We start from the raw sequence: 26,521 nt of genomic DNA, 5'->3' as shown, positions 1-26,521 counted from the left end.
TCTCAGAACTGGATTAGTTACTCCAAGAGTGGGTGTTACAAAGCACATCTGTCTCTCTCACACACACAATGTTCCACTTTCTTCTGATTTTCTGCTCTGAGTTGACAGAACATAAAGCCCCACTAGAAGTTGAATAGATGCTTGTACTATGCTTTTGACCTCCTGAACTATAAGCAAATCAGCCTCATCTCTAATCAATCCCTAGGTTTAGCTATTTGTTACAGCAGCATGAAATGGAGTAAGACTTTATTGATATAAATCCTTAGGCACCATCTCACTATACTAAAATTTGGAAAATATTGTGATTGAACATTATCTTCTCCTTGGGACCCAGAGCCAAGCTGCAGAACAAGCTATATTCCCATAAGACCTATTTAGCTCAATGGAACTACAGCTTTCAAAGTTTTTAGTACACATTCATCTGCTGTTCTAACCCTTTAGAGAACCTAATTTTATATTTACTGGGAACTTTTATATGCTAGCAGGTGGTCACTGGAATCTTTTAAGCTAGTGGAAGTTCAAGAGGACCACAGAAATACCTGCTTCTGGCATAATCATCAGCAGTTTCTCTCTTCCATTCAACATGGGGGAACAAAAAGCCTCTTTTTACATAATGATGAATAATTCAGGGATTCGCAATGTCTGAATTTCTATAGGCCTAACATAGCTTAGATAAATCACTTACATCTAGGCTTATGGTTTGGAGATAGTTTTGAGTATTTCCCCCAAGTTCATGTACTAGGTGCTTGGTTCCCAGTGTTGAGAGATAGGAGAACCTTTATGAGATGAAGCCTAATAGAAAATCATCAGAACACTGCCTCTGAAGGATTAATGCTGGTCTCTCAGAGGGAGAGAAGCTCACTCTGTTAAAAAGTGCAGCACCCCATGCACTTGGCCCTCTTCTGCATATAGCTATTTGCCTTCCTACATCTCTGCCATGTTTTGAGACAATTAAAGGGACCCTAACCGAAGTCAAGCAAACAAGGACACCTGATCATGGAACATGCAACTTCTTTTTGTTTTAAAATACTAAGCTTAGCTGGGGAATAGTGGTTTATGGCTATAATCCTGGATACTTAGAAGACTAAGATCTGATTATTGTGTTTCAAAAAGCCAGCTGATGAAGTAAAGTCCTTCAGACTATCTATAATTAACTGTCAAAATGCTGGACTAGAAGCATGCTTCAAGTGGTAGAATGCCAGCCAAGCAGAATAGGAATCTAAGGCCCCAAGTTTAAGACCCAGTGCCAGCACAAAAAAAAAAAAAAAAAAGAACACAAGAAACTCAGCTTAATGTATTCTGATATAACAACACAAACCAGACTAAGACATCTGAAAATCCAAGATGCTATCTCCATCCCTACAGGCACCATTTAGGGATGAACAGGGTAGGAAGTAAAAGGAGCATTTTGGTGTCTGAAAACCCACGCCGATTTCTCTTTCTGCTGCCTTTCGTGTGATCCTGTCCTTGGCTTCTGATCTGACTGAGGCCTCACCCACCTAGGGCATCATGGGATGGGCATGGCCCCACCAGAGTTCACTTCACCTACCGCACTGGTCTGCACAGATTCATCCTCTGGTTTGGCTTTTATATCAACAACTCCATCAGCATGGCGAAAGGAACATTCGGCCAGGACATCATAAAATGACAACTTCTGGGCCTTCAAGCCATATTTCTCTAGCCACTTCTTAGAGTCCCAGGTGTCTTCTGCATTTGGCTCATTTTCAACAGGCAGTGCTCTTGACCCTGTTTTTGGAATCATAGATCATCAGCCATTCATACCACATGAGTCATTCATATTACACACCTAACCATATTTACTGAGCTGGGACATGCTCTTTGATAGACCACAAAGTCTACATTTTATTTCAGGAAATGGTGCTTTTAAAAGTAGACCTGGCAAAGAGTTAGTTCACAGCATTGTACAGCAGGAATCGGGGGGGGGGGGGGTTTGCTGGTCGCGGGGTCTGAACTCTGGGCCTGGGTCCTGTTCCTCAGCTCTTCAGCTCAAGGCTAGCACTCTACCACTTGAGCCACAGCACCACTTCCGGCTTTTTCTGCTTATATGGTACTGAGGAATCGAACCCAGGGCCTCATGCTTGCAAGGCAAGCACTCTACCACTGAGCCACCGTCTCAGCCCCAAATCTGTTACTTTTCATCTCCTTTCCTCCGCTATATAAGTTGACTGGCCCCATGCCTTATGGAGCCAGATGATGAACAAGGCTGTGTGTCAGGAGGGTATTAAAACTTAGGGTTAGAAGCTCTGACTTCAAGTCCTGACTCTTTATCACCTACTGACTTCAGCATGTTACTCAAGCTGAGGGAGTCATATCATTTGACCTCTCTGAACTTAGGCAAGGGTCTTCATTTGCAGGTAAAAAAAAATTGTACCCTTGGCCAGGCATTGATGGCTTATGCTCCTAAGAGACTGAGATCTGAGAATCAAAGTTCAAAGCCAGCCCAGGCAAGAAAGTCCATGAGACCCTTATCTCCAAAGAACCACCAAAAAAGCCAGAAGTGGAGCTATGGTTCAAGTGGTGCAGCACTAGCCTTGAGCAAAATAGCTCTGGAGCAGCACCTAAGTCCTAAGTGAAAAATCTGAAAAATGTCCCATGGAGGTTCTTTGTAATGAAGGGGAAACAGAATTAGAATACACAGCCTGAGGGAAGGTAGAAGCTCCTGTTACCCCACTGGTGAGTTTATCTCTATTCAGAACCTGGATCTCAGCTCTGTATAGATCCAGAGGTCTCATTCAACACCTCAGGTGCCTGAAACCCGAGGACATCTCATCCATTTGTATCTAGCACATATAAGATGTTATGTATCAAGGACATCTCACTTTGATCTTGTTATCAAGTGACTGTATAACTCAGATAACCAATTACTCAGAGATTATCTGTACAATTATCATACCTCAGTATTGAGATATCAGGTTATCTGCGGGATGTCCCACCGTCACCAAAAAATGCTTGGCTCTTATGTTCTTGTGCTATGGTCCTTGAATATAACCTACTTGATTTTCTCATACACTTTAAATCATCTGCAGATGGCTTAAAATATCTATACAGTATAACTATTATGTAAGTGATTGCTATTGTACCATTTAGGGGATGATGACAGAATCATTGAGTCTATATATATATTCAGCACATATGCCATTTTTCCACATATTTTTGATCCAATGTTGGTTAAATCCTTAGATGTGGACTTTGAGGATACAAAAAGCTGACTGTAATCTAAAAATAGCACTCACTATAGGGAAACAAATTACTACCCAAACTTACCCCTCACAGTATATTTAAGAGGCTATTTAATGAGAATAAGACAAAGAAAAATTACTTTGGAAGCAATTATTACTTGATAATATGTAAAGGAGCTACTCCACATGAGCCATGTTCTCACATTTTAATAAAACACCTCTGAGGAAATTCACTCTGAAGCTTGTTGGAGTTGGAACTCATCAAAGAAGCTTGTTTCAGCTTTTGAACTTTAAGCCAACACAGCATCAAAAGCCCCCAGAAGCACTATCCTGAATGCCAGCAGTTGGATTCCACATGAATCACAAGGTATCTTCACGCCCTTCTCAGGGAGCTCTGGACAGAGGCTTCTCAGAACTTTTATCCTGGGGCTGTCTGCAAGAGCCACTATGTCTCAAGAGAGTAGCAGAAAGAGGACACCCTGCTTTTTTGGAGAATGTCCAGCTCTAGAGAAACTTTTCCAGGACTACCTTTCCTTTATTATGTTAATCAGTTCCTAAGTTTTTGTCTTCTCTTTATTCCTTGCTTCTCCCCTCTTCAAGGAGGTATGTCCTACTGGAAATAGAATTTTCATTCAATTATTTCCATAGCAACTCACATCTTTCCACTGTTTTGCCTTGCTTTCATAGGAAAAGACAAAGCCCTTTATCAAGTACAAGTCCAGGTTTACAATAAAAGACTTGTAAAGATGCACTCAAACCAATCCCAGTGAAGGTTTTTTTTTTTTAATTTTATTTTATTTTATTTGAGAACATACTGTACAGAGGGGTTACAATGGTTTTTAAAGAGGCAAAAACTAACTTTTAATTCCTCACTTATCCCAGGACAGGATTGTGCAGCCCCTTGAAGTTACATCTGTGGGATACAGTGACAGGCTGAAAAAGGGAGTTCAGGTGAACACCCTAAAGCAATCTGAACTTTCAAAAAGTAAAATGGGGGCAGCTGAGGAATTAAAATCAAAGAACCCGGGTGCCCCAAGACTGAAAAAGGAAAACCAGTGAAACCTTTTCATTTTCAGTACAGATTACACTAGTTGGAGGCTGAGCCTCATTGTCCCCAGGCAGAGCAAGGAAGGGCATCATCTGTTCATTAGTTTCACTTACTAAGAGGTTCCTTCCATTTCCCCTGCAGTTATCTTAATTAAGAGTGTGATATGAATTCTCACCTACAGAGCCTTCATTTATTGTAGAAGTGTGAGCTCACAGCTAATCCTGCTTACATGGCTTTCCTATTCCACTTGACAGATTGCTAAAGATTTTCTTTCAGTAATGGGTGAGGTAAGCAGATGGTGGAACACATCTATACCACAGAATTTACTTTCCTGATTCTTTCCATCCTATTTATCAATCTCCAAACACTTTTCAAGTATAAATTGTATTGGCCAAAGCTTTTGAAAATCTTCACCAGGATAGCCAGAGACACAAGCAAATGATATATGGCTTATCAGTACCCACTTCCTCCCTCCCCATCCTTCATTCATCTGCCCTTCTCTCCAGGACTTCTAACCTTCAAGGATTTACAACCCTATTATGGAGCTCTCCCCACATCCTCCTCCACTGAAAGCTGCTCTTTGGCACCTTGGTCTTGCCATGCTAGTCTACCTGCCTTTCAAGGAAACTATCAGCAAACAAAAAACTTAGATATCTAGAGAGAAAGTCTGATGTTTCCCATGGGAGCTCCACAAACCCAGCTTCCACTGCATGCCAATGGCTGCTACTCGGAAGCAGGCACCTTAGGCAAAAGTTGAGGAACATGAAACTGAAAGTCCCAAGGAGTTCTTGATGACAGTTCTTCTCTAAACCTCTGAGAATGAGCAAGGTGTGGGAGGGGGCGGGGGGCACTACAATAGCTTTGGATTTGGATGATGTAAAGAGATTTAGTTCCAGAGTCTTTCTGCATAACTTGGTGGAGGATTGTATTTTACAGAGCATATCTTGTTACACATTGTCCAAGACCCCTATTATAGGTGCCATGGGATAGTAAACTCAGGAAAAGGATGGTGGGAAGGAAGGAAGGAAGGAAGGAAGGAAGGAAGGAAGGAAGGAAGGAAGGAAGGAAGGAAGGAAGGAAGGAAGGAAGGAAAGAAGGAAGGAAGGAAGGAAGGAAGGAAGGAAGGAAGGAAGGGAGGAAGGGAGGGAGGGAGGGAGGGAGGGAAGGAGGGAGGGAGGGAAGGAGGGAGGGAGGGAAAGGAGAGAGGAGATAAGAAAAAAAAGCAGAATTCTGGGAAGTGGGGGAGAAAGACAGCAGCTATGAGGAAAAGCTGTCTGGGTATTTTCTGCTGGTGAGATAGGTAAGTGAAATTTTCAGCCATATGAGCTACTCTGCATCTGCAGGGCTATAGGTCCTCTAAAGGTAACATGAAGCTTGACCTGGTCTGAAGCCAGAGGAAAAGTGGTGACCGTATGGCATGAAACAGAAGCCTGTCTCTTGAGAAGTTACACACTTTGCCATACTAATTTCCTGCTGTTTTCTGTTATCATGTGCTGAGCATGGATATCTGACAGATCACGGGTACCAGGAAAGGGGAAAGATGTATGAGCTGAGGATAATAACCCACTAATATTCTGCAAAACTGATTCTCTGCAGAGATAGGGGTTAATGTTCTTGGGAATGCCTCAGGAGTTACACATTGAGGGCTGAGGCTCATGGGACTCAATGGCAGGCTGAAATCACATGTCTATAAATGTGTGATGGTGTTAAGTGGGCACCATAACCTTGGGAAACATTCTAGAATTTGTAATCATTTACTTCACGGGAAAATGGGACAAAATCCTAGTGAATTTCCAGACTCTGCCTCCCTGAAATAATTTTACTTCCTCCTTTAAAGCCTGTAAAATCTAAGTAAAATCTCTTGTAATGAAGGCTATCCAACTTGTTTACAAACCATTGGAAAGATGATTTCCAGCTCTCAGGCTCTCTAATTCCTATAATTCTAAAAGGGAAAAGAAGAAAAAGGAAATAAAGAATCATAAAAGAAGCAGATGTAAAAATAAAGAACATAAAACATTAATAATGAAAAAGAACATGGGAGAGGAGCTAAAGCCCATTCAAAGATACATTTTACATTTCCCACATTGCCCTTTGGCCTCGGAATTCTGAAAGAAGGAAGTCTTTAAAAATTACTTAAGATGAAGCAGTGAATGAGACAGCTGCAAGAAGAATTTTTAAACTATAACACCTGCTGCTGACTACTGAGAAATGCAGAGCAACAGTTTAATGATAGACCCACAGAAAGACTGAAACCACGAACAGGACTGCAGACTACAGAAGAATAATTTTTAAACTTCATTCATTCAGTCCAGGAGACTGAGCTCATGGTTTTGAGCTGCTCTAACCACTTGAGACATGTCCAGTCCTTTTGCTTTCGTTTGTTTTTCAGGGAGGTTTTCGAACTGGTCAGTTTAGGACTAGGGCTCTCCAATCTTTCCCTCCCAAGTACTTGGGATTTCTGGCACAACTAGCTCAGAAGCCACATTTAAATCTGCTTAAATCAAAATGAACATTTAAATTGAAAATAGTTGAGGAACAATTTTATAGGCATCAATTATATAACTACTTTTTCCACCTTTATTTTTCCCCAGTCCTGGGCTTGAACTCAGTTTGGGCACTGTCCTTGAGCTGCTTTTGTTCAAGGTTAAGGCTCTACCACTTGAGCCACAGTACTACTCCCAGCTTTTTCTGTTTATATGGTACTAAGGAATTGAACCCAGGGTTTCATGTGTGCTAGGCAAGCACTTTACCACTAAGCCACATTCCCAAGCCCCTATAACTACTTTAAAAAACAACCACAGTACCTGAGAAACTGGGTCCAATCCCCAGAACTGGTGTGTGTGTAGGCAGGGGGCAGAGGGAGGGTACAAACATAAACACAGACCAATCCAGATGTTTGCTACAAAGTGGAACAATTGAGATCAATCTATAGGTCAATTTGAGAAGTATGGCCATCTTAACAATATTTGGTCTTTGTGAACATTGATGATTTTTGCATTTACTAAGGTCATGTTAATTTCATTGATGTTCTGTGATTTTTTTTTCAGTATATAAGTCTTGTACTTTGTTCCTAATATTTTAATCTCTCCTTTCCTTCTCTTTCACCTCCTCTCATCCCCCTCCCTTCCTTCCTTCTCTCTCTCTCTTTCTTTCTCTTTCCCTTTCTCCTGCTTCCCCCACACCCTGCCCCAATCCTAGGGGCTTGAACTCAGGGCTTAAGCTTAAGTGTTCACAAGTTGAATCACAGCTCCATTTCTTGCATTTTGGTGATTAACTGGAGATGAGTCTCAGGGGCTTTTTAGCCTCCACTCTCTCCCCCCCCTCCTTCTCTCCTCTCTTACCCTTCCCTTTTTCCCTCATTTCTTCTTCTCTTGCTTCCCCACTGCCCCCCTCTGTCTCTCCCTCCCCCTTCCCCTTTGTCCCCCTGCCCAGTCTCAATTTGATCTTAAATTTAAAAAAAAAAACAGTATTTGGTAAGCTTCATTTTCTTTATTGTTTCCATTTGCTGGGAATATCACTTTCCATCCTTTCACTTTCAGTATCTGTATGACATTACTGGTGGATGGATTGCTCCTAAGCAACTATTACTACTAATACTCTTCCCCATCCACCCCCACCTTTTTTATTTGGCTTTTTTATTTTATTTTTATTTTATTATTTATATTTCCTAGGGTGGAACTCACAGCCTTGAGCTCACTGCGTTTGCTCACTTGTTCACAGCTGGTGCTCTACCACTTGAACCACACCTCTAGCCCTTGTCTTTAATGCATTGAATTGAGCTGTTCGATTTATATTTCTCCTTTGTGTATCTCCTCTTCTAGAGGGATTTATGCTTTCAGGATTTCCTGCTCTCAGGATGGTATCTTTTTTTTTTTTAACCCTAAATGGAAGGATTATATCCTCAAGTACCAGTGTAATGCTTTCCTTAGAAGGCCTTTATTTCTCCTTCAGTATGAAGGATAGACTTGTGGATATAGTAATCCTTCTTAGCAGTTATTTTCTCTCTGAGCTAAAAATATATCATTATATGCCTTCCTTGCCTGCAAGGTTCCTGCTGAGAAATCTGCTGGCAGTCTAATGGGGTTGTCCTTAAATGTGACTTCACACTTTTGTCTGATAGATTTTAAAATTCTTTGCCCTGTATTAAAAAATTAATTTTACAAAGTAAGGGATTTCATTTGATATTTCCATAATGAAATGCATATAATGTAGTTTTGATCATACTTATCCCCTTGATTATTCTTAATTATCCTCACCTCCCTCTTTTATTTTCATGTATTTTTTTATACTTGCCCCCAGATTCCACATATGAGGAAAAAGGTTTATCTTTGTGATACTGGCTTATTGAACTTAACATGATGATCTAAATCTGCATTTTCCTAAAAGCAGCATAATTTCATTCTCCTTGTACTTGAATAAAACTCCATTGTGTATGGAGTTTTCTTTTCTTTTTTTCTTCTGCCAGTCCTGGGGCTTGAACTCAGAGCCTGGGCGCTGTTCCTGAGCTGCTACTCATCAAATGGGGTATAGAACAATACTATTCTGTCCAAGGGAGGGTAGCTTGCAAAGATAGTCCTTTGGCCATCTGGCTAACACTAAACCAGGTTGGGCCCAAATCTCACAGCTGCAAGTACTTGCCCAGTCTCAGCTAATTACTCATGCTACAGCTGTCTAAGATGCAGAGCAAAGCTCAAGTATTTTTCACAGGGACACGTCTCTGAGGCCTGGTGCCAGAGCAATTCACAAGCTCCATCTGTGAGCACTGACTTTGCAATAACTGTGTTACTTAAGATTGGGGGATGAATAGAAACAGTTCCTTATCCATCCAAAGTTATGCTAAGATAGGTTTCACCTGAGTCTTGCAGCTGCAGAGGCTTGCATAGTTTTGGGAGAACGGAAAAGGGTGTCTCAAGTCTAGTTTAGAGTAGACTTATTTCCAGGCTGGAAAAAAATGCAGCCAAAACTTGACTCTGTCTGCCTACACATAGGCTTCTGTCTGATGCTGAGGTCAGTTTAAAAGACTCCATCTGTGGCTCTTGCATGTATATAGTCTTTAGGGCCTACCAGCTGGTGGCTTTTACCACAGCATGTCTGTCACTGAGCTCCAAGGAAAAATCCTGTGCTAGCTTTATGTTATCCCCTTCTGTTACCCAGGTTAGAAAAACTGAGGTAGAGGCAGTCAGCCACCTAGCCTACCTGCAGGTATTATATTGGAGACAGGTTCCTCAAACTTTGCCAAGTACTAGAATTCACTATGGAAGTGTTAGCTGTTGTTTCGGGATGATAAGCAAACATTTTCATATTTCAGTATGTCTTTTTGGTTTGTTACACTAAAAGTAGTCATGATGGTCTCTTTTCTAATTTCTTTAGCCTTTATGAAGGTAGCCTGATGGGTGAATAGCTCTGAAGGTACACTGGTGTGTCTGCTAAGAGAACTTTACTCAGATGCCATCTTGTTCTACTTTTGTCAGTTTTGATTGATTGATTTTTCTCTCAATTAAGAACCCCATTTTTTTCTTTTTATCCCTGCCAATCATTGTGACTTGTTACTCTGTTGGATACTAGATGGTTTTAGAGACCTGTAAATCTTTTTAAGCTTTGTTCTAAGATGCACTTATGCTACCTAGAAACAACTTTCTGTCTGTTTGTCTGTCTCTCTCTTCTTTTGCTTTAATTTCGATTTCTTAGGATACCCAGACAGATGCTCAGTTTAAAGATAACCATTTCCTATGCCCACATCTCCACAAATTTCAAAGTTTTAAGGCTAGTGAAAACAAGCACTACTCTTGGGTCTGTGTGACCTCTATGCCTTTTCCTTATGATCCTTTTTCAATATATCTTTCCCTAGTGTCAGATAGCTTCCTTACATGCATAAGCCAATCAGAACTCACATAAAACCTCAAGGAGAATTCTATGCAGCTTTTTTTCCTCTGTATTTCTGTCTTTTGTGCCAACCTTGAGGATGGGGAGACACAGGGATTGCTATTCATAGGGAGTCTGTGTGTAATTCACCTGATGGTTCGCCATGGAATGCAGGCCACCTAACTGACAATCCACCCCTTCCCTTTTCTGCTTCTACCCTCTCTCCACTGGTATGTAGGCCTTCAGCAGTCAACTTGAGGGAATGGCCCCTACCTTCCTAGAGAGAAAGCACAGTATCTTAGACTAATGCAGACTTTGCCTCACTAACCCTGGGCTGCAGGTGGGAAGAGGAGCAGCCACTAGGGACAAATAAAAGTTACAAAAGCTTAGATGACTATTCTATATCAGAATGGAGTTTTGTTTGGCTCAAGTGGTAGGGTGCAAACTGTAAGATGATTATGCAACAAAAGAATTGCTATGATCAAGTTTTCCTTCTTTTTTTCCCTTTTTAAAATTTTTATTGTCCAGGTGATGTACAAAGGGGTTATAGTTACATACATAAGGTAATAAATGCATTTCTTGTCCAACTTGTTACACTTGGAGTGTATTCAAAGTATTTTTTAATGTTGCTTGGAGTTATTTCAAGTTTTAGTTTGGGAAATGTATATATGTTAGTTTGAAATAAGAGACAATTATATATCATTGTCCAATTTCAGAGGTCCAGAGCTCTTCCATTTTCCAAAGAAATAACACTTAACCCTTAAAACCATTAACCCTTAAAACTATATAAAACTTAAATACCACCTATGTTAGTTTTTTTGTGTTGCCATAAACAACAACATTGGTTGAAATGAATAAGCAACAGAAATTTTATCTTCTCATAGTTTTTGGAAGTAAGACCACCAAGATGAAGGTTCTGTCGGCCTTGGTTTCAAGTGAAGCCTTTCTTCCCAGCTGACTCTCACTCTTTCCTCATGTGGCCTTTTACTGTGTGTACTTTGGAGGGGAGAGTTCTGCTCTTCTTATGAACTCACCAATACAATTCGATTAGGGCCCCACCCTAACCTAACCACCACTTAAACCTTACATGTCTCCTGAAAAGCCCTACTTCCAAATAGTCACATGGGGAATGGGGGTGGAGAGGACAACTCAGTCCACAGCATTCCCTCCAAAATACCAAAAAATACCTTAGCAGCAGAATCAACATCCTCTCTACCTGGCAGAGATGTTTACCTGGACTCAGTGAAAAGCTGTTCTAGATAAGTCTGACAAGTTCTTTCCTTTGTGACTTCCAGAGAGATAGCCTGCAAAGATACCTGAGGAGAGGCCCACAGCTTGTAGAGAGGCCTGAGGAGAGGCCTGCAGAGAAGGAGGAAGGAAGGAAGGAAGTGGGAAAAAGCCTTCCCCTTTGGAGGTTTGGAGCTTTGGAGATCTGGAGATTTGCAGACCGACTAATTGGAGGTATGCCGACTGACTAACTGGTGGTTTGCAGACTGACTAATAGGAGTTTTCAGACTGACTAATAAAGGTGGAAGCTGCACATTGGAGCCTTGGAGGTCGAGGCTGCTCTTGGTCCTGGGTAGCTAGCCCAGGACAAGGTAGTCATAGGTCCCCTTTCTGATGTAAATAAAATTTTAGTGTAAATAAAACTCCTTTGTCACCTTAAATATGCCTCTGTGGCTTTTCTCACTCCAAAGTCATAACACTATCCAATTTGACTTATCAGCTTGTTGCTAAGTATGCATTAGTTTACTTATGTGTGCAACTCTCCCTCTAGACTAATATCATAACAGCCATTTAAAATAAGAACAAACTAAGATGAAAAGAGATTAACTCAAGCCAATGTAGTGATGTTTGGGGGACTGCTAACAAGGTCTTTCTCACTGTAAAACTCGGGCAATTTCTGTTTCAAAAAATTCTTTGATTGATAAGAAAATAAAACACTTCTCAGAGTCTCAATGTCACTCACCAATAAAAATACCTTGTGCTTCTATGGGATGGTGGGTAGAGCAAGAGCACATCAACACCAGGCTTGTATTTTCATTTTTTTCTGGCTAGGATAGATGTAACTAATAACAGTAGCATCACTGTCAACTTTTTTAAATGAAGAACTAAGAAAAAAGACTGTTCAAAACCAGATCCCACTATTTGCTGACTATCTGACAACTATGGGCCAATTATTTAATTCCTGCTGTATCCTGGTTTTCTCAGCTGCCAAATTAGGACAACAATGGCTATTCCCTCTAGAGTTATATGAATTAAATAAGCTAAATCCAAGCCTAGTTCCCAGGGAAGCACATCACATACATTGTGTGCTCACAAACTGATCATTAGCTCTTCCTATATGGTTCCTGTAGGAACTGTAAAATTCCAAATTGACGGATTGAGTCCCGCATTATTCCCCAGGATCAAGCAAAGCACCAGGTGTGTGCTCACACAGGTAAGTCATTCCTACCTTAGTCCCCAGGAGACAACAGCCCTGACACCCAGCATTCCATTGTGGGCCTGGCCAAGGACATCACCCTTGGCCTTCAAGAGATTATAGCCCATTTTTTATTCTCTGCTTTTTAAGATCTCTATAAGCCCACTCCAAAACCCAGTCCCATGCACAACCTCCAAACTCACAAGGAAGTGTGTGCCCCTCACTGTTCCTCAATAAACAGTCCTTGCCTGTTGATGATCAAGTCCAGCCTATTCCTTTTCCATGTTCTTCCATTTTCCCAACACAAGTGACTATTCCAAATTCCACAAAAGAGCTCTAAGCTAAAGACTACGAAATGCAAGTAGATTTTAGTGATATCTTTCTACTAATAATAACACAAATTCATCCTTACCCTATCCCTTTCCAGATAAACAATCTGTGTTTCTTCTCTGGTCTGTACCCCTTTCTTTTTTATCTGTACCCCTTTTTACAGTGAAATTCAGAGTCTTCAAAGAAGCAAAGGTGATGGTCTTAAATGAGAACTGAAATCTTGAGGCTGGGGTGCAGCCCTTGCCTAGAAAACACAAGGCCCTGAGTTTGTCCCTAGCACTGAGGGATAAGAAAAGGAATTGAGTCATAGTATGAGTCTGATTCAGTCTTTAGGAGGGGCCAAGTCAAATACCCCATCACTGAGTTCTTCTCTAGTTTTTATGGGCTTTCTAAAAGCAAAAGTCTCTTGGGAGATTTGCCCTTGACCAAACTTGAGTCAGGCTCTTCTGCATTCTCTTTTCACCTGGCACTTAACCTTTGGACTTCCTGATGTCTCTGCATAGCTAGACACTGGCCAAAAGCCTGCCAAGTCAGTATAGCTAGATCACCAACATAGGTATAATCACCCTTGATAACTCAGATGATTTCTTACCACCACCACCATAACCACCCCCACCCTGGGGAAGTCTGATCACTCTGCCTGCCTTCAAAAACAGTCCTCTTAAATCAATCTAGGCAGACTGTTTGTTGGCATTCTCCCCACCTCAGGTTCTCAGCCACTCCCACTACCTTTCCAGGGGCAGCTCATAGCCCCCAGCCCCACCCAGACCTGACCTCCTCCTTGCCTTAGAGCTCCCACAGAGATAACTGGCCACTCCCTTTCCATCTAGACCTCCTACCTCCATCCCCAGAGTCATAAAGCTACTACCTGGATAGGGGCAGACATGATATTGCTCCCTCTCCATGGGCAAGATGGCCCCACTAATAAATATCTTTATAATAATCCTTTTCCTGTATGTGCTTGCCTCTGTGTGGTCCCCTAGGATGGCCGTGATGGATTCTTTCACTCCTTACCCCTAAGTCTACTCTTAGTAATTTTCCATCCACTGTCTGCTCCCCACATTTGTCCATGCTATACTCATAACATTAAGATTGGGTCCCAATCTTAATGTTAAGACCCAGTGAGCCTATGTGACTCCACCCTGGTTAAACATCCATCTTGTTGTTTACAAGGTTAGGGAAAATGTGGATTGCAAGTCTCTGATAACAGCCTAGAGGCCAAGTGGATACGTCTAATCAGTAACAGTAACCAGCACATATGTAATACCTCCCTACCAAGGAATGCAAATCCCACCTTCCCCCTCTCCCCCAAACCCACATGCCAAACTGACCAAAGTGGTAGGCTAGTTTGAACAACCGCTTAGGGATAAGTTGTAACCTCATTGGTCACTTGTGTGTGGCCCAACATAACTGCAATTTTGTGCGAGTGTTGCAATACTATTGGCCACCTATGTGTGGCCAGCCTAACTGCATGGCCTGTTCCTTATAAAAGTTAGCCCGTGCAGGTAAGCAGGGTTCGCTCTCTGCTGAGATGGCTCTGACTGGTCAGTCTATTTCTAGATGCTTGACTCAAAATATAGCTTTGTCTGACTTTCGCTTTGTTTCAGTCTCGTTTCTTTGATCATGGACCCCAATATTGGGGGGCCACCCCAATACTCAGAACTGGAAACCTAGTTCTAGAGAGGCCTGTTTCCCTCTCTTGAAATAGTTCCTGAAGAAGAACTTTCTACAGCTTGAACTACTATTCAAATGTGGCCTACATTCATGTGTGCATACATTTATACACGTACATGCAGACACTATAGCAAGCTCTGGAGGCTTTTCCCAACAGCTTCTCAGAGCTTAGCTAAGAAGCTCTGTGTGGTTAGGAACATGGAACTAATCCCCCATTCACAACTACTAACATTTAAGGCCCTTTTCCTCTAGGAACACTCAACAGTACCCACCACAGTCTGCCAGGGACACCAGATTCTGGACCTGGGCCAGTGTGCTGCAGGCTTCCTCCAGCTCCCTCCAAATGAGAAACACGTCCTCTCTGACTCCAGCCCCTGGAAAGGGAAGAACAGAGTAAGCAGCCAGTGGAGACAGGCCCTAAAGCTCCAGAACTCTCTCATGATACTAGCAATCATAGTGTATTCTAAGCAAGAGTCTAGGACATTTCTGTACTTATAGTCCCCACTAATTTCCTTCTGAGAGTAGGAACTGAAATCTCCAAAGCAGTACTATCTTCCAGAAACTGTAAATATAGACTTTATGATACAATAAATTCTTGTAAATATTTGATAAGATAAATTATATATGATTGTCAAATGATATAAGGAATAAAAACAGTCAAAAATCAAGGTCATCATTGTGAGGGGAAGGAGTTCAGTATTTGAAAGTAGAAATTCCTAATTCTTTCTTTCTTTCTTTCTTTCTTTAGTCAGTATGAGATTTGCATGGCTGGTACTCTACCACTTGAACCATCTCCAGCCCAGCTTTTTGCTGGTTATTTTAGAGATAGAATCTTGAAGATTCTGCAAGATTTTCTACCCTAGCTGGCTTCAAACTGTGATTCCCTGAATTTTAGTCTCTTGAGCGTACAGGCAAGACCCATCCGCAGCTCCAAATCCTTTCTTTCCTAATCCTGTACAAGTCTTTCTTTTACTTTAATTTTTTAAAATCTCTCTTTCTTTTATCTTTATTGAACCTCTGCTGTCTTTGAAAAGAGTTAGGCTTGGCTATATGAAATAACAAAAACAAATATGGCTTAATTAACATAGTTACAACCTAATAATTATTTTTCAAAACTTATTCCATGTTTAAGTAGTCAGGGCTTGTGATGAAGTCCAGGCTCTGTTAGTAGTTTTCGGAGGTTAAGGAAGATATAGAGACAGGGTAGAGGTGGGAGATAGCAATCAAAGTACAAAGAGGAGGACCTTAACCATATCAAAGTTATGACTCTAGCTAGATGTTGCACTATAATTTTGCAAGATGTTACTGAGGGGAAAATTGGGTACAGGGTACTTGGGTAACTCTGTATTGTTTTTTTATAACTGCATGAAAATATACAGTTATCTCAAAACAAAAAGGTTAACTTTAGTCAGTCACTGGTGGTTTACAGCTATAATCTTAGCTACTCAAGAGGATAAGATCTGAGAATCACAGTTTGACGCCAAATCAGCCAAGAACTGATCATCAAAAAACACTGAAAGTGAAGCTATGGTTCAAGTGGTAGAGCTCCAGCCTTGAGTGAAAACCTAAGGGATATCACCCAGACCCTGAGTTCAAACCCTAATATAGGCAGAGAGACAGAGAGACAGAGACAGAGACAGAGAGACAGAGACAGAGACGGAAAGGGAGAGGGAAAAGGAGAGGGAGAGGGAGGAAAGGAAGGAAGGAAGGAAGGAAGGAAGGAAGGAAGGAAGGAAGGAAGGAAGGAAGGAAGGAAGGAAGGAAGGAAGGAAGGAAAAAACAAAAGGTTAGCTTTTTAAAACTTTTTTAAAAGATTGTTTATTTTTAAAGATCCATGCTTCTTCTGTCTTGTCACTCCACCACATCCTTATGTACTAAGAGTCACCTCAGGACTCAGGATTCAAGATAGTTTCTAGAATGCCAAGGGACACATCCACATTAGAGATCAGAATTCAGAGGGATAAATAAGACCCCTAATAGAGTCAGTGTTCTTTAGCACCATTCTCAGAAGTCCTACACAAAAGTTCCTTTACTTAAACTGAGGCCAGAGCCCCAACTGGCTACAAAGGAAACTGAAAAATGTGGCTTCTCAGCAGGCACACTAAGTAAAACTGGACCTATGACCTAAGGGGAAGGGGAGTGGACCTGGTTGGAAGAAGGCAGTCCTTGTCACATTGAGCTTCTTTGAAGCTGGGCTAGCTGGACCATCTGGAGCAAGTGGCCCCCGTTCAGCTCTATTTCATTACTATGGATAAGTTCCAAATCTGCATTAAAGCATGTTGCAAACTGTGCCCTTTCCACTCACTTCCTGTCTGTTCTTCATGCTACTTAAGAGACCATAGATAGCAATATCTTAGTATCCTATAGTCAAGTTACAAACTTCAGCAGTTTCTTTTAAAGAGGTAAAAAGAGGAAGGACAATTTCTGGATGTTTATGAAAGATGACTTTCACAATTGCTAGTCCTTCCCCCATCTACTGGAGTTCCTGCCACATACCCATCTCCAATGACATCCTTGGAACCAGGTACCAGCTGGCACTACTTAGGTATCATGGAGGTAATGGAAATCCTTGCTTTGGAGGTTGCTTCTAATAAGTATGATCATGAAAACAAATAGCAGATATGGTCTCTGATTTTAAAATTCCATTCCACTAAAAACAGTTAGAAAGAGAAACCCTGTATTTCACAGACTATGGCTCAGAATTCATCAATAATGTTATCCTTAAAGCCAGAAGCTGAGTCCAAGCTCCTAATAAGACCTTTGGGGGATAGCAGTTACATGCCATTTAAACATTTTTCTCATTTCTTGTCACCATAACTCTGAAGTCATTTATGGCTGAGTAAGATGAGGCAGAGTGAATTCTCCATCGTCATGCAAACAAGTAGCAGAGCAGGGAGCCAAAGCCAGGTGTGTTTAATTATATCAAACCAGTTGCTCTACAGGATAGCCCTGAAAATGGAATAGATGATTAGAAAGGGGCCCTGTAGCCTTTCTTTCAGCTGTTGATAAGATCTCCACTAACCAAGTCTGTCTATATAATAGCTCATAGATGCATGAGATGTTAAAATCTCAGTGACTGGGACCACCACTCAGTTTAGGGGATATATATTAGGAGATCTGTTCACTCAAAACTAACAGAATGATCTTAAACCACAAAGACAGATTAGTAGATCAGAGTCCGTGTTTTTGACTTTTAAAACTGTCAAGAAGGGTAAGGCAAAAGTAAGCAGACATTAGGGTTTTGGCCTTCCCAAAGATAGCTAGTTCAAATGAGGGTATTAATAGCTCTGTTCCTGAAGAAGTAAGTAACAAATCCCTGACAGAAATGGATGGTCAGCAAGCAAGGCCTTGGGGCCATCCATCGCCCAAGGATTGAAACATGATGTGTGCTAATCTCTACAATAGAACTTAAAAATATTATATACTGCTGCTAAATGTGGAGCATGAGCCCACAGGACTCCTAGCTACTCCAAGACTGATGATGTCCAGCTGCCTGCCTTAGGGTAAGGTGATAAGTAGCAGGATTCTCTAAAAGTTTCAAATGTGTCTTTAGATGTGTCAATAAACATGTTAAGAGAAAGTATCCCACAGGTCAGCATCTAAAGGAAAAGTTTCCAACAATTTAGCTCTTGACCATTTAGGGACAGCAGTGATGGGGACATGATCCTGCAGGAGCAGGAACTAGAATTGTTATTACACTGTACTCAGGCAGCTGCTCTGCTGCATTTAGAGAGCAAAACAACTCAAAACTAAGCATTTAATTTGCTTTGCTTAAAAAGACAAAAAAAAAGTCTAATGAAAAAGAAAAAAGACGTCTTTATAAAAGCACATCTCAAAATATACAGGTTTGATTTTTTGCTTAGCAGCAGTAAGAAGGTGGTGCCTCTTCTTTTTTCCCTTGATGCCATTATTAAGGCTTGAACTCAGAACCTTGGCACTGTCCCTTCGTTTTTTTTGCTCAAGATGCCACACTACTATGTGAGCCACAGCTCCACTTTTAGCTTTTTGGTGGTTAATTAGAGATAAGAGTCTCACAGATCTTCCTGCCCAATGCAGGCTTTGAACCTCAATTCTCAGATCTTAACACTCCTGATTACAAGTATCAACTATGGTTGCCCAGTTAGTGCTGCCACTTTTGTGGTCTGTTTTACAGGATTTAGCTATGATACATCAGAGCCACAGCTGAGGAATAAAGCTCCACAGGAAATCTAAGAAGATAGAGGATGAGGCACAGGAAATCTTGGGGTCAAAGGGTTCTATGAATTTTAACCAGAGAGGAGACAAAACCACACCGAAGACTTGTGGGTCCTGAACACCAAGGAATAAGACAACTGAGGCCTGTATTACACAAAAGCAGAGCATGCATTTGTGGAGACATCCCAGAGGTCTGTGGAGACATCTAAGAGCCTTCAATCAAACAGGCCCCGCTGCAATCTCTGACCTTCCCATTCAGTGTAGGACAATGATTTGAAGGTTCATGTTAAATGCTAATCCCTTAAGAATGGCATCATTTGAAGCTGCTGGGTCTTTTTTTTTTTTTTGGTTCCTGGCATTGGCATCTCTCTTGGGTAGACTGACAAATGAAATGAGACCTGGGACATACAAGTTTTGATATTGCAGGAGGAAGAACTGACAGAGTATCTGCTGCCAAACACTGCTTCTCTGTCAAATGTTCTGCATTTCACCTACAGGATAAACCCTGTTTGTAATTATCCAGTTGATTCATGTATTTGTTTAACAAAGATGGGCTGAACACCTTCTACATATTGGGTGAGTTCTGCTGGTGCTGGGGACAGAGTGATGAGCAGGTGAAATGTACTGAGTCCAGGGTTCAAGTTCCCCACAACACTCCCCTAAAATTGTGCCCTTTTCCTCCTACTAAGCACTGCCCCTACAGACATCTAGAGCCCATTCCTAATCCTATCACCTTCAAATCTGCTCAACTACCCAGAAAACTGTGATTTTTCCTCCTGCTCCTCCTTCTCCATCCCTATGGAATGCACCCACCACAACCACTGTTTTCCATCTGTGATTCTGGGACATACTCTTAGGCCACACCATTAGTTACACTGTCAGTGTATAAAATTCCTGGCAGTCACTGCAGCCACAATTTCAAGGAGCACAAAGACACATGAGTGATAGCGACACTGTTACACACATAAGCTTGAAGCCAGGCTAATTTAAAGCAATCCCTCACAAACCAGGACTGAGGAGGCAGCTGCTCACAGCTCAACTGGCCACTCTGCACCAGTGGTAGTTGTAGTCTCTGGCTCTCCTCCTGTACTCAGCATGCAGCCTGGGGCTGCTGTGTGTGTCTACACAGGCTGACTAGATTGTGTCCACTGGATTTTGAACATCTTAAGCATATAGATCATGTCTTTTTTTTTGTATCATGTCTTTTTGTTTTTCTTGTCAAGGTGATACACAGAGGGGTTGTAGTTATATAAGGTAATAAGTACATTTCTTTTTTTTTTCTTTTTTTGCTGGTCGTGGGGCCTGAACTCTGGGCCTGGGTGCTGTCCCTCAGCTCTTCAGCTCAAGGTAAGCGCTCTACCATTTGAACCACAGTGTCACTTCCAGCTTTTTCTGCTTATGTGGTGCTAAGGAATCGAACCCAGGGCCTCATGCATGCAAGGCAAGCACTCTACCACTGAGCCACCTTCCGAGCCCCTACATTTCTTGTCAAACTTGTTGCCCTTCCCTCATTTTTCTCCCACCTTTCCTCCCCACCATGTTGTGCAGATAATTTCCAACATATTGTCTTGTGTATTTCGCTGTTGCATTGGTTCCCCCCTTGTCCTTTGACTCACCATTCTGTTGTTCCCCTTCCCTTCCTTAATTCAAATACACATATATACAATACCAAAATCAAATACAGTGACAACAGGGGATATACCATAGGGGGAAGAACATACAAAAAAAATACCATATAGTACATTAAAAAAAACAATAACAAAGAAAAACCTCTTGTGTCCATGTCTTAGAGTTCATTTCATTTACCATCATCTTATATGGTCATATGTACATAGCTTTTGACCTTTTCTGCTCATCTGATAAGAATATCCTAGACGTATACTAATTTTTATTGTAAATAAGGGAAACCATGGGACCTATGTTTATTTGTGCCTGGCTTACTTCACTTAATATGATTTTTTTCCAATTCTTTCCATTTCCTAACAAATGGGGCAATGTCATTCTTTCTGATGGAAGCATAGAATTCCATTGTGTGTGTATATATATATATATATATATATATATATATATATATATATATATATATATATATATATATACCACATTTTCTTGATCTATCCATCTACTGAGGGGCATCTGGGTTGGTTCCATATCTTAGCTATAGTGAGTAATACTGCAATAAACATAGTTGTGCTGGTAGCTTTAGTATGGACTTGTTTGTGATCATTTGAGTAAATGCCCAAAAGTAGGATTGCTGGGTCATAAGGGAGCTCTATGTGGAGTCTTTTGAGGAGCCTCCATACTGCTTTCCAGAGTGGTTGAACAAGTTTACACTCCCACCAACAGTGTGGTAGGGTTCCCTTTTGGCCACACCCCTTCCAGCATCTGTTGTTATTTGATTCTAACTGGTGTGAGGTGGAATCCTGGATCCAGTGGGTTTTTTTTTTTTTTTTGTAAAAAGGTTTATCCTTGTTTTTATTTTGCCTATGACAAGAAGATAATTATTGAATACCTGCTGAGTACTCATTTGCTCTGTACTTTATAGCTCTTATTGCTGTAAGCAATCTGTCTGAATGGTATGGAACAGAGGCAGATAAATTGAACATATGAATATCGGTAGGTATTCCAGCATCAATCATGACATGCTGGCAAGCAGTAAGCCACTTCCTTTTAAGTCACCATGATGCAAGGTCTCCCTATCCAACCCCAAGTACCTGAACTATGTCATTCCTAAGCTAGAAAGGGAAAAATGATTAGAAAGACAGGTAGGTGTAGTAGCACTGTTTGAGGGACAGTTTAATGTAGCCCTGGGAGGGAGCAATTCAGAAACAATACCATCCCTAGCAATTCTTGAACACTGGACCACCTTCTAGTCTCACCAAGAAGATGATTTGCTTCTGGCCCTTTTCCTATCTCTCAGCACTGCTTCATGAAAGACTAGCCCAGGTGAGTAGTGAATTTCCTGTCTGCTTAAGCCCTAAATTCCTATTCAGCCATGCAGATCTAAAAGGACCTCAATATAACCAAGAAATGAAAAAAGTATTTTCAGGAAAAATTAGCATAGGGTTTCAATTTTTAAAAAGCAATATATGAAAAAATAATAAACTAGATAGAACACAGTGGCATAAACATTTAATCCTAACACTTAGGAATCTGAGGTAGGAGGATCATGAGTTTGAGATCAGCTTTGACTACATAGCAAGACTGTCTTAAAAAAGAAAAAACAACCTCCCATCTAAGAAAAGCCCAGGACTGGATGGATTTACAGTGGAATTCTACAAGGCCTTCAAAGCAGACACATCAATACTCCTCCAACTCTTCAATGAAATTGAAAGAGAAAGCTCACTACCCAACACATTCTATGAAGCCATCATAACCCTCATCCCAAAACCAGGCAGGGTCTGATCAAAGAAAGAGAACTATTGACCCATTTCTTTGATGAACATTGATGCAAAAGTTCTCAACAAAATGTGGCCAATCGACTTCAACAATTCATCCAAAAAATCATACACCACGATCAAACAGGATTCATTTCAGGGATGCAAAGCTGGTTCAATACACACAAATCAATACAATTCATCACATCAACAAGAGCAAGGATAAGAACCACATGGTTATCTCAATAGATGCAGAAAAAGCATTTGACAAGATCCAACACCCCTTTTATGATGAAGGCTCTGGAAAAATTAGGAATCCATGGAACATTCCTCAATACAATAAAGGCTGTATATGACAAACCTACAGCCAGCATTATACTTAATGGTGAAAACCTAAAGCCATTTCCTCTAAACTCAGGAATGAGACAAGGATGTCTACTCTCTCCACTTCTCTTCAATTTAGTATTCGAATGCCAAGCTACAGCAATAAGACAAGATGCAAACCTAAAAGGGATCCAAATAGGGAAAGATGAAGTAAAACTCTCCCTCTTTGCAGATGACATGATCTTGTATTTAAAGAATGCCATGGACTCCACTCCCAAATTATTTGAGCTATTTTGAAACGTTGGCAAAGTCGCAGGGTATAAAATTAACCCTCAAAAATCAATGGCTTTTCTGTATGCCAACAATGAAAAGAGCGCAGCTGAAATCAGGAAAGCAACTCCATTTGTAATAGCCCCACAAAAATAAAATACCTAGGAATTAACGGAACCAAAGAAGTGAAGAACCTCTATGATGAAAACTTTAAAAACCTGGAAAAGGAAATCAAAACAGAACTTAGAAAGTGGGAAAACCTCCCATGTTCTTGGATTGGAAGGATCAACATCATGAAAATGGCAACACTTCCCAAGGCTATCTACAAATTCAATGCAATACCTATCAATATTCCAACCTCATTATTCAAGGAAATAGAAGAGGCAATCCAAAAATCCATATGGAACAATAAAAGACCCTAACTAGCAAAAACAAGCCTTAACAAAAAGAACAGTGCTAGAGGAATATCAATGCCAAATTTCAAACTCTACTACAAAGCCATAGTCATCAAAACAGCTTGGTACTGGCACAAGAACAGACCTCAGGACCACTGGAATAGAACTGAAAACCCAGAAATGAACCTACAGACATATAGCTATCTAATCTTTGATAAGGGAGCTAAAAAAAATAGAATGGAAGAAAGACAGCCTCTTCAGTAAATGGTGCTGGCAAAATTGGTTAATCACTTGTAGAAAACTAAAGCTAGATCCTTATATATCACCCTGCACCAGAATCAACTCGAAATGGATTATAGACCTCCGAGTCAAAGCAGACACCCTGAAAACATTACAGGACAGAATATGAGAGACCCTAGGTCTCTGTGGCACAGACTGAAATTTTCTTAAGAGAGACCCAGAAACACAACAAATCAAAGAAAGGTTGGACAAATGGGATATCCATGAAATTGCAGAGCTTCTCTATGACAAAGGACATAGCTAGCAAGATCAATAGAAAGCCCACGGAGTGGGAGAAGATCTTCACTAGCCATACAACCGACAAGGGTCTCATATTTAAAATATACCTGGAACTCAAAAAATTAAATCCCCAGCAACAAATCCTCAAAGAAACAACTGCCCAATAAATAAGTGGGCTAAAGACTTAAAGAGAAACTTCTCTGAAGAGGAAAGAAGGATGGCTAATAGACACATGAAGAAATGCTCAACCTCTCCTAGCCATAAAAGAAATGCAAATCAAAACAACTCTCAAATACCACCTCACCCCAGTTAGAATGACTATAATCAAGAACTCTAATAACAACAGATGTTGGAGGGGACATGGACAGAAGGGAACCCTACTGCATTGTTGGTGGGAGTGTAAACTTGTTCAACCACTTTGGAAAGTAGTATGGAGGTTCCTTAAAAGACTCCACATAGAGCTCCCCCATGACCTAGCAATCCCACTTTTGGGCATTTACCCAAATGATCACAAACAAGACCATACTAAAGCTACCAGCACAACTATGTTTATTGCAGCATTATTTACCATAGTCAAGACATGGAATCAACCCAGATGCCCCTCAATAGATGAGTGGGTCAAGAAAATGTGGTATATGTACACAATGGAATTCTATGCCTCCATCAGAAAGAATGACATTGCCCCATTTGTTAGGAAATGGAAAGACTTGGAAAAAATCTATTAAGTGAAGTAAGCCAGGCCCAAAGAATCATAGGTCTCATGGTTTCCCTTATTTGCAATAACTAGTATACGTCTGAGACAAGCCAAAAAGATCAGATAAGATGATGTTAAGCAAAATGAACCCCAAGATAAGGACACAAGTGTTTTTTTCTTTCTTGCTATGGTTTCTAAGGTATTTATAAGGTGATTTTTTTTGTTGTTGCTTTGTATGTCCCTCCCCCATGGTATAACCCCTGTTTTCACTGTATTTGATGTTGGTATAATTTGGGGAGGGGAAAGGAAAAAACAAATTGTTTAAATAGGAATACAGGTGGACCCATTACAACAATGAGATGTACAAGTCGTTATGTCGAAAACGAGCTTTCAACTTTGGGGGGGGGAGGGTGCGGATTGGGTGTGGGGGCGGGGGAGGATGGGATGGGAAGGTGAAACAAAGGAGGAGAATACAATGCTTGATAAGAAATGTACTCATTATCTTGCCCATATAATTGTAACCCCTCTGTACAGTATTTTCACAATAAAAAAAAAAAAGAAAAATGAACTTTACAACTTTGGCAGGGGGTGGGGAGGGAGTGTAGTCGTGGAGGTGGGACAGCAGAGATAGGGGTAAAACAAAGGAGGGGGCAACAATGCTTGCTCAAGTAATTGTAATCCTTCTGTACAGTATTTTCACAATAAAAAACTTATTTTAAAAAAGAAAGTAAAAATAACCCTGTGAAGTTATTAAAAATTCCCAGAGATCTAAAATTGTAATATGGATCTTCATATATAATATGGGCTACCTCATGTACTTTATGTACATAAAGGTATGGAAAGAGGTAAAATTTTTTAAAATGTTAGGTATATTAAAAACATTACAACTTGGGGCTGAGAAGGTGGCTCAGTGGTAGAGCGCTTGCCTTGTATGCTCGAGGCCCTGGGTTCAATTCCTTAGCACCACACATGCAAAAAGATAAAAGCCGAAAGTGGCACTGTGGCTCAAGTGGTAGAGCGCGAGCCCTGAGCTGAAGACCTGAGGGACAGCGTCCAGGCCCAGAGTTCAGGCCCCACCACCGGACCCAAAAAATAAATAAATAAATAAATAAATAAATAAAAACATTACAACTTGCTTGTATTAGACTTTTGCTGTTGAGAGGTAATTAGACACCTACTAGTAGTCTGTCCAAACACCTGCTAGTTTGATCAGCCTCTAACCACTGAGGTACAGTGTGCCACTGCACTCAGCTCCATGGATGGAAATTAACTGTTCATTAATTTAAAGCAAATATAGTAGGTATATACATTAGATGCATATCCACCATCTGGATATACATCTAGTGTTTTCTTATGCCAATAATTATACACATTTCACAAGGGCCTACAGGATTTTGTAGAATCAATTTCAAATACAAAGTATGGGCAAGTTGAGCTATAATCTAAATTGTGGTTGTAGGATTCTCTTCTGGGTCCTATCTCTTCTAAGTGAAACACCATAAAACACAAAAGTAATGTAACATAATTGTCTAATATCCACTTAGTAAACTTAAGAACACAGCAAACAAAACCCTGTTCCTAGTCTGAATGCATCTAAATCAATAAAAATCACAAACCCAGGTTCTAGAATGCTACTGGGAAGCAGATGACGAAGACCTAGACAAAGGGATAGAGAATTAATTCATAAATACCAAGTGCAAAAAAAATAATTTAGTCAAATAAATACATCCTACTTGGAATAAGCTACTACTATTTATAAGAAATCAATCCAAAGGGCATTTTAATGACATAGGAAATTTAAGAGAACTTACAAAAATATTGTTTTTCTAGATTTTCCATCAAAAAGGCCTAAACTTTCAGGTCTTAGTAACTTACAATGCACAAAAAGACAGAGACTGAGATGCTTATCTATGGATCTATCGATCTATCCTCTATTTTTGCTAGTAATAAGACTTAAATTCAGGATCTCATGCTCTCACTTGAACTTTTTGTTCATAGCTAGCACTCTACCACTTGATCCACACCTTCAGTTACAGTTTTTTCCTGGTTAATTGGAGATAAGAGTCTCTCAGAGTTGTCTGCCCAGACTAGCTTTGGACTACAATCCTTAGATCTTAGCTCGTGAGTAGCTAGGACTATAGATGTGAGCCACCAATGCCAAATAACATGAGGTTTTCTGTGGAGATGGGTCATATGGACAAGCTACTGGAGG

The 26,521-nt window shown here is 40.7% G+C and overlaps 1 protein-coding gene across 3 annotated transcripts in view; it reads right to left on the bottom strand.

The window, feature by feature from the left end:
- Window positions 1-26,521, bottom strand: part of Vwa3b (von Willebrand factor A domain containing 3B) — a 174,464-nt gene that overhangs the window by 112,620 nt on the left and 35,323 nt on the right. For all 3 annotated transcript variants that reach the window (XR_011365209.1, XM_069988478.1, XM_069988477.1), the window contains exons 8-9: window positions 14,809-14,910; window positions 1,550-1,746 (exon numbers count right to left, since the gene is read on the bottom strand). Coding sequence is in view for 2 of the 3 variants with exons in the window: in XM_069988478.1 (XP_069844579.1) it covers window positions 1,550-1,746; window positions 14,809-14,910 (299 nt within the window). In the remaining variant the exon portion in view is untranslated. The remainder of the gene's footprint in view (window positions 1-1,549; window positions 1,747-14,808; window positions 14,911-26,521) is intronic.

This window comes from Dipodomys merriami, unplaced genomic scaffold (genome assembly GCF_024711535.1).
Source record: "Dipodomys merriami isolate MVZ:Mamm:240054 unplaced genomic scaffold, mDipMer1.0.p SCAF_36, whole genome shotgun sequence".
NCBI lineage: Eukaryota > Metazoa > Chordata > Mammalia > Rodentia > Heteromyidae > Dipodomys > Dipodomys merriami.
Note: the sequence above shows the minus strand (reverse complement) of the source record. Positions and strands in the feature narration are given on the sequence as shown.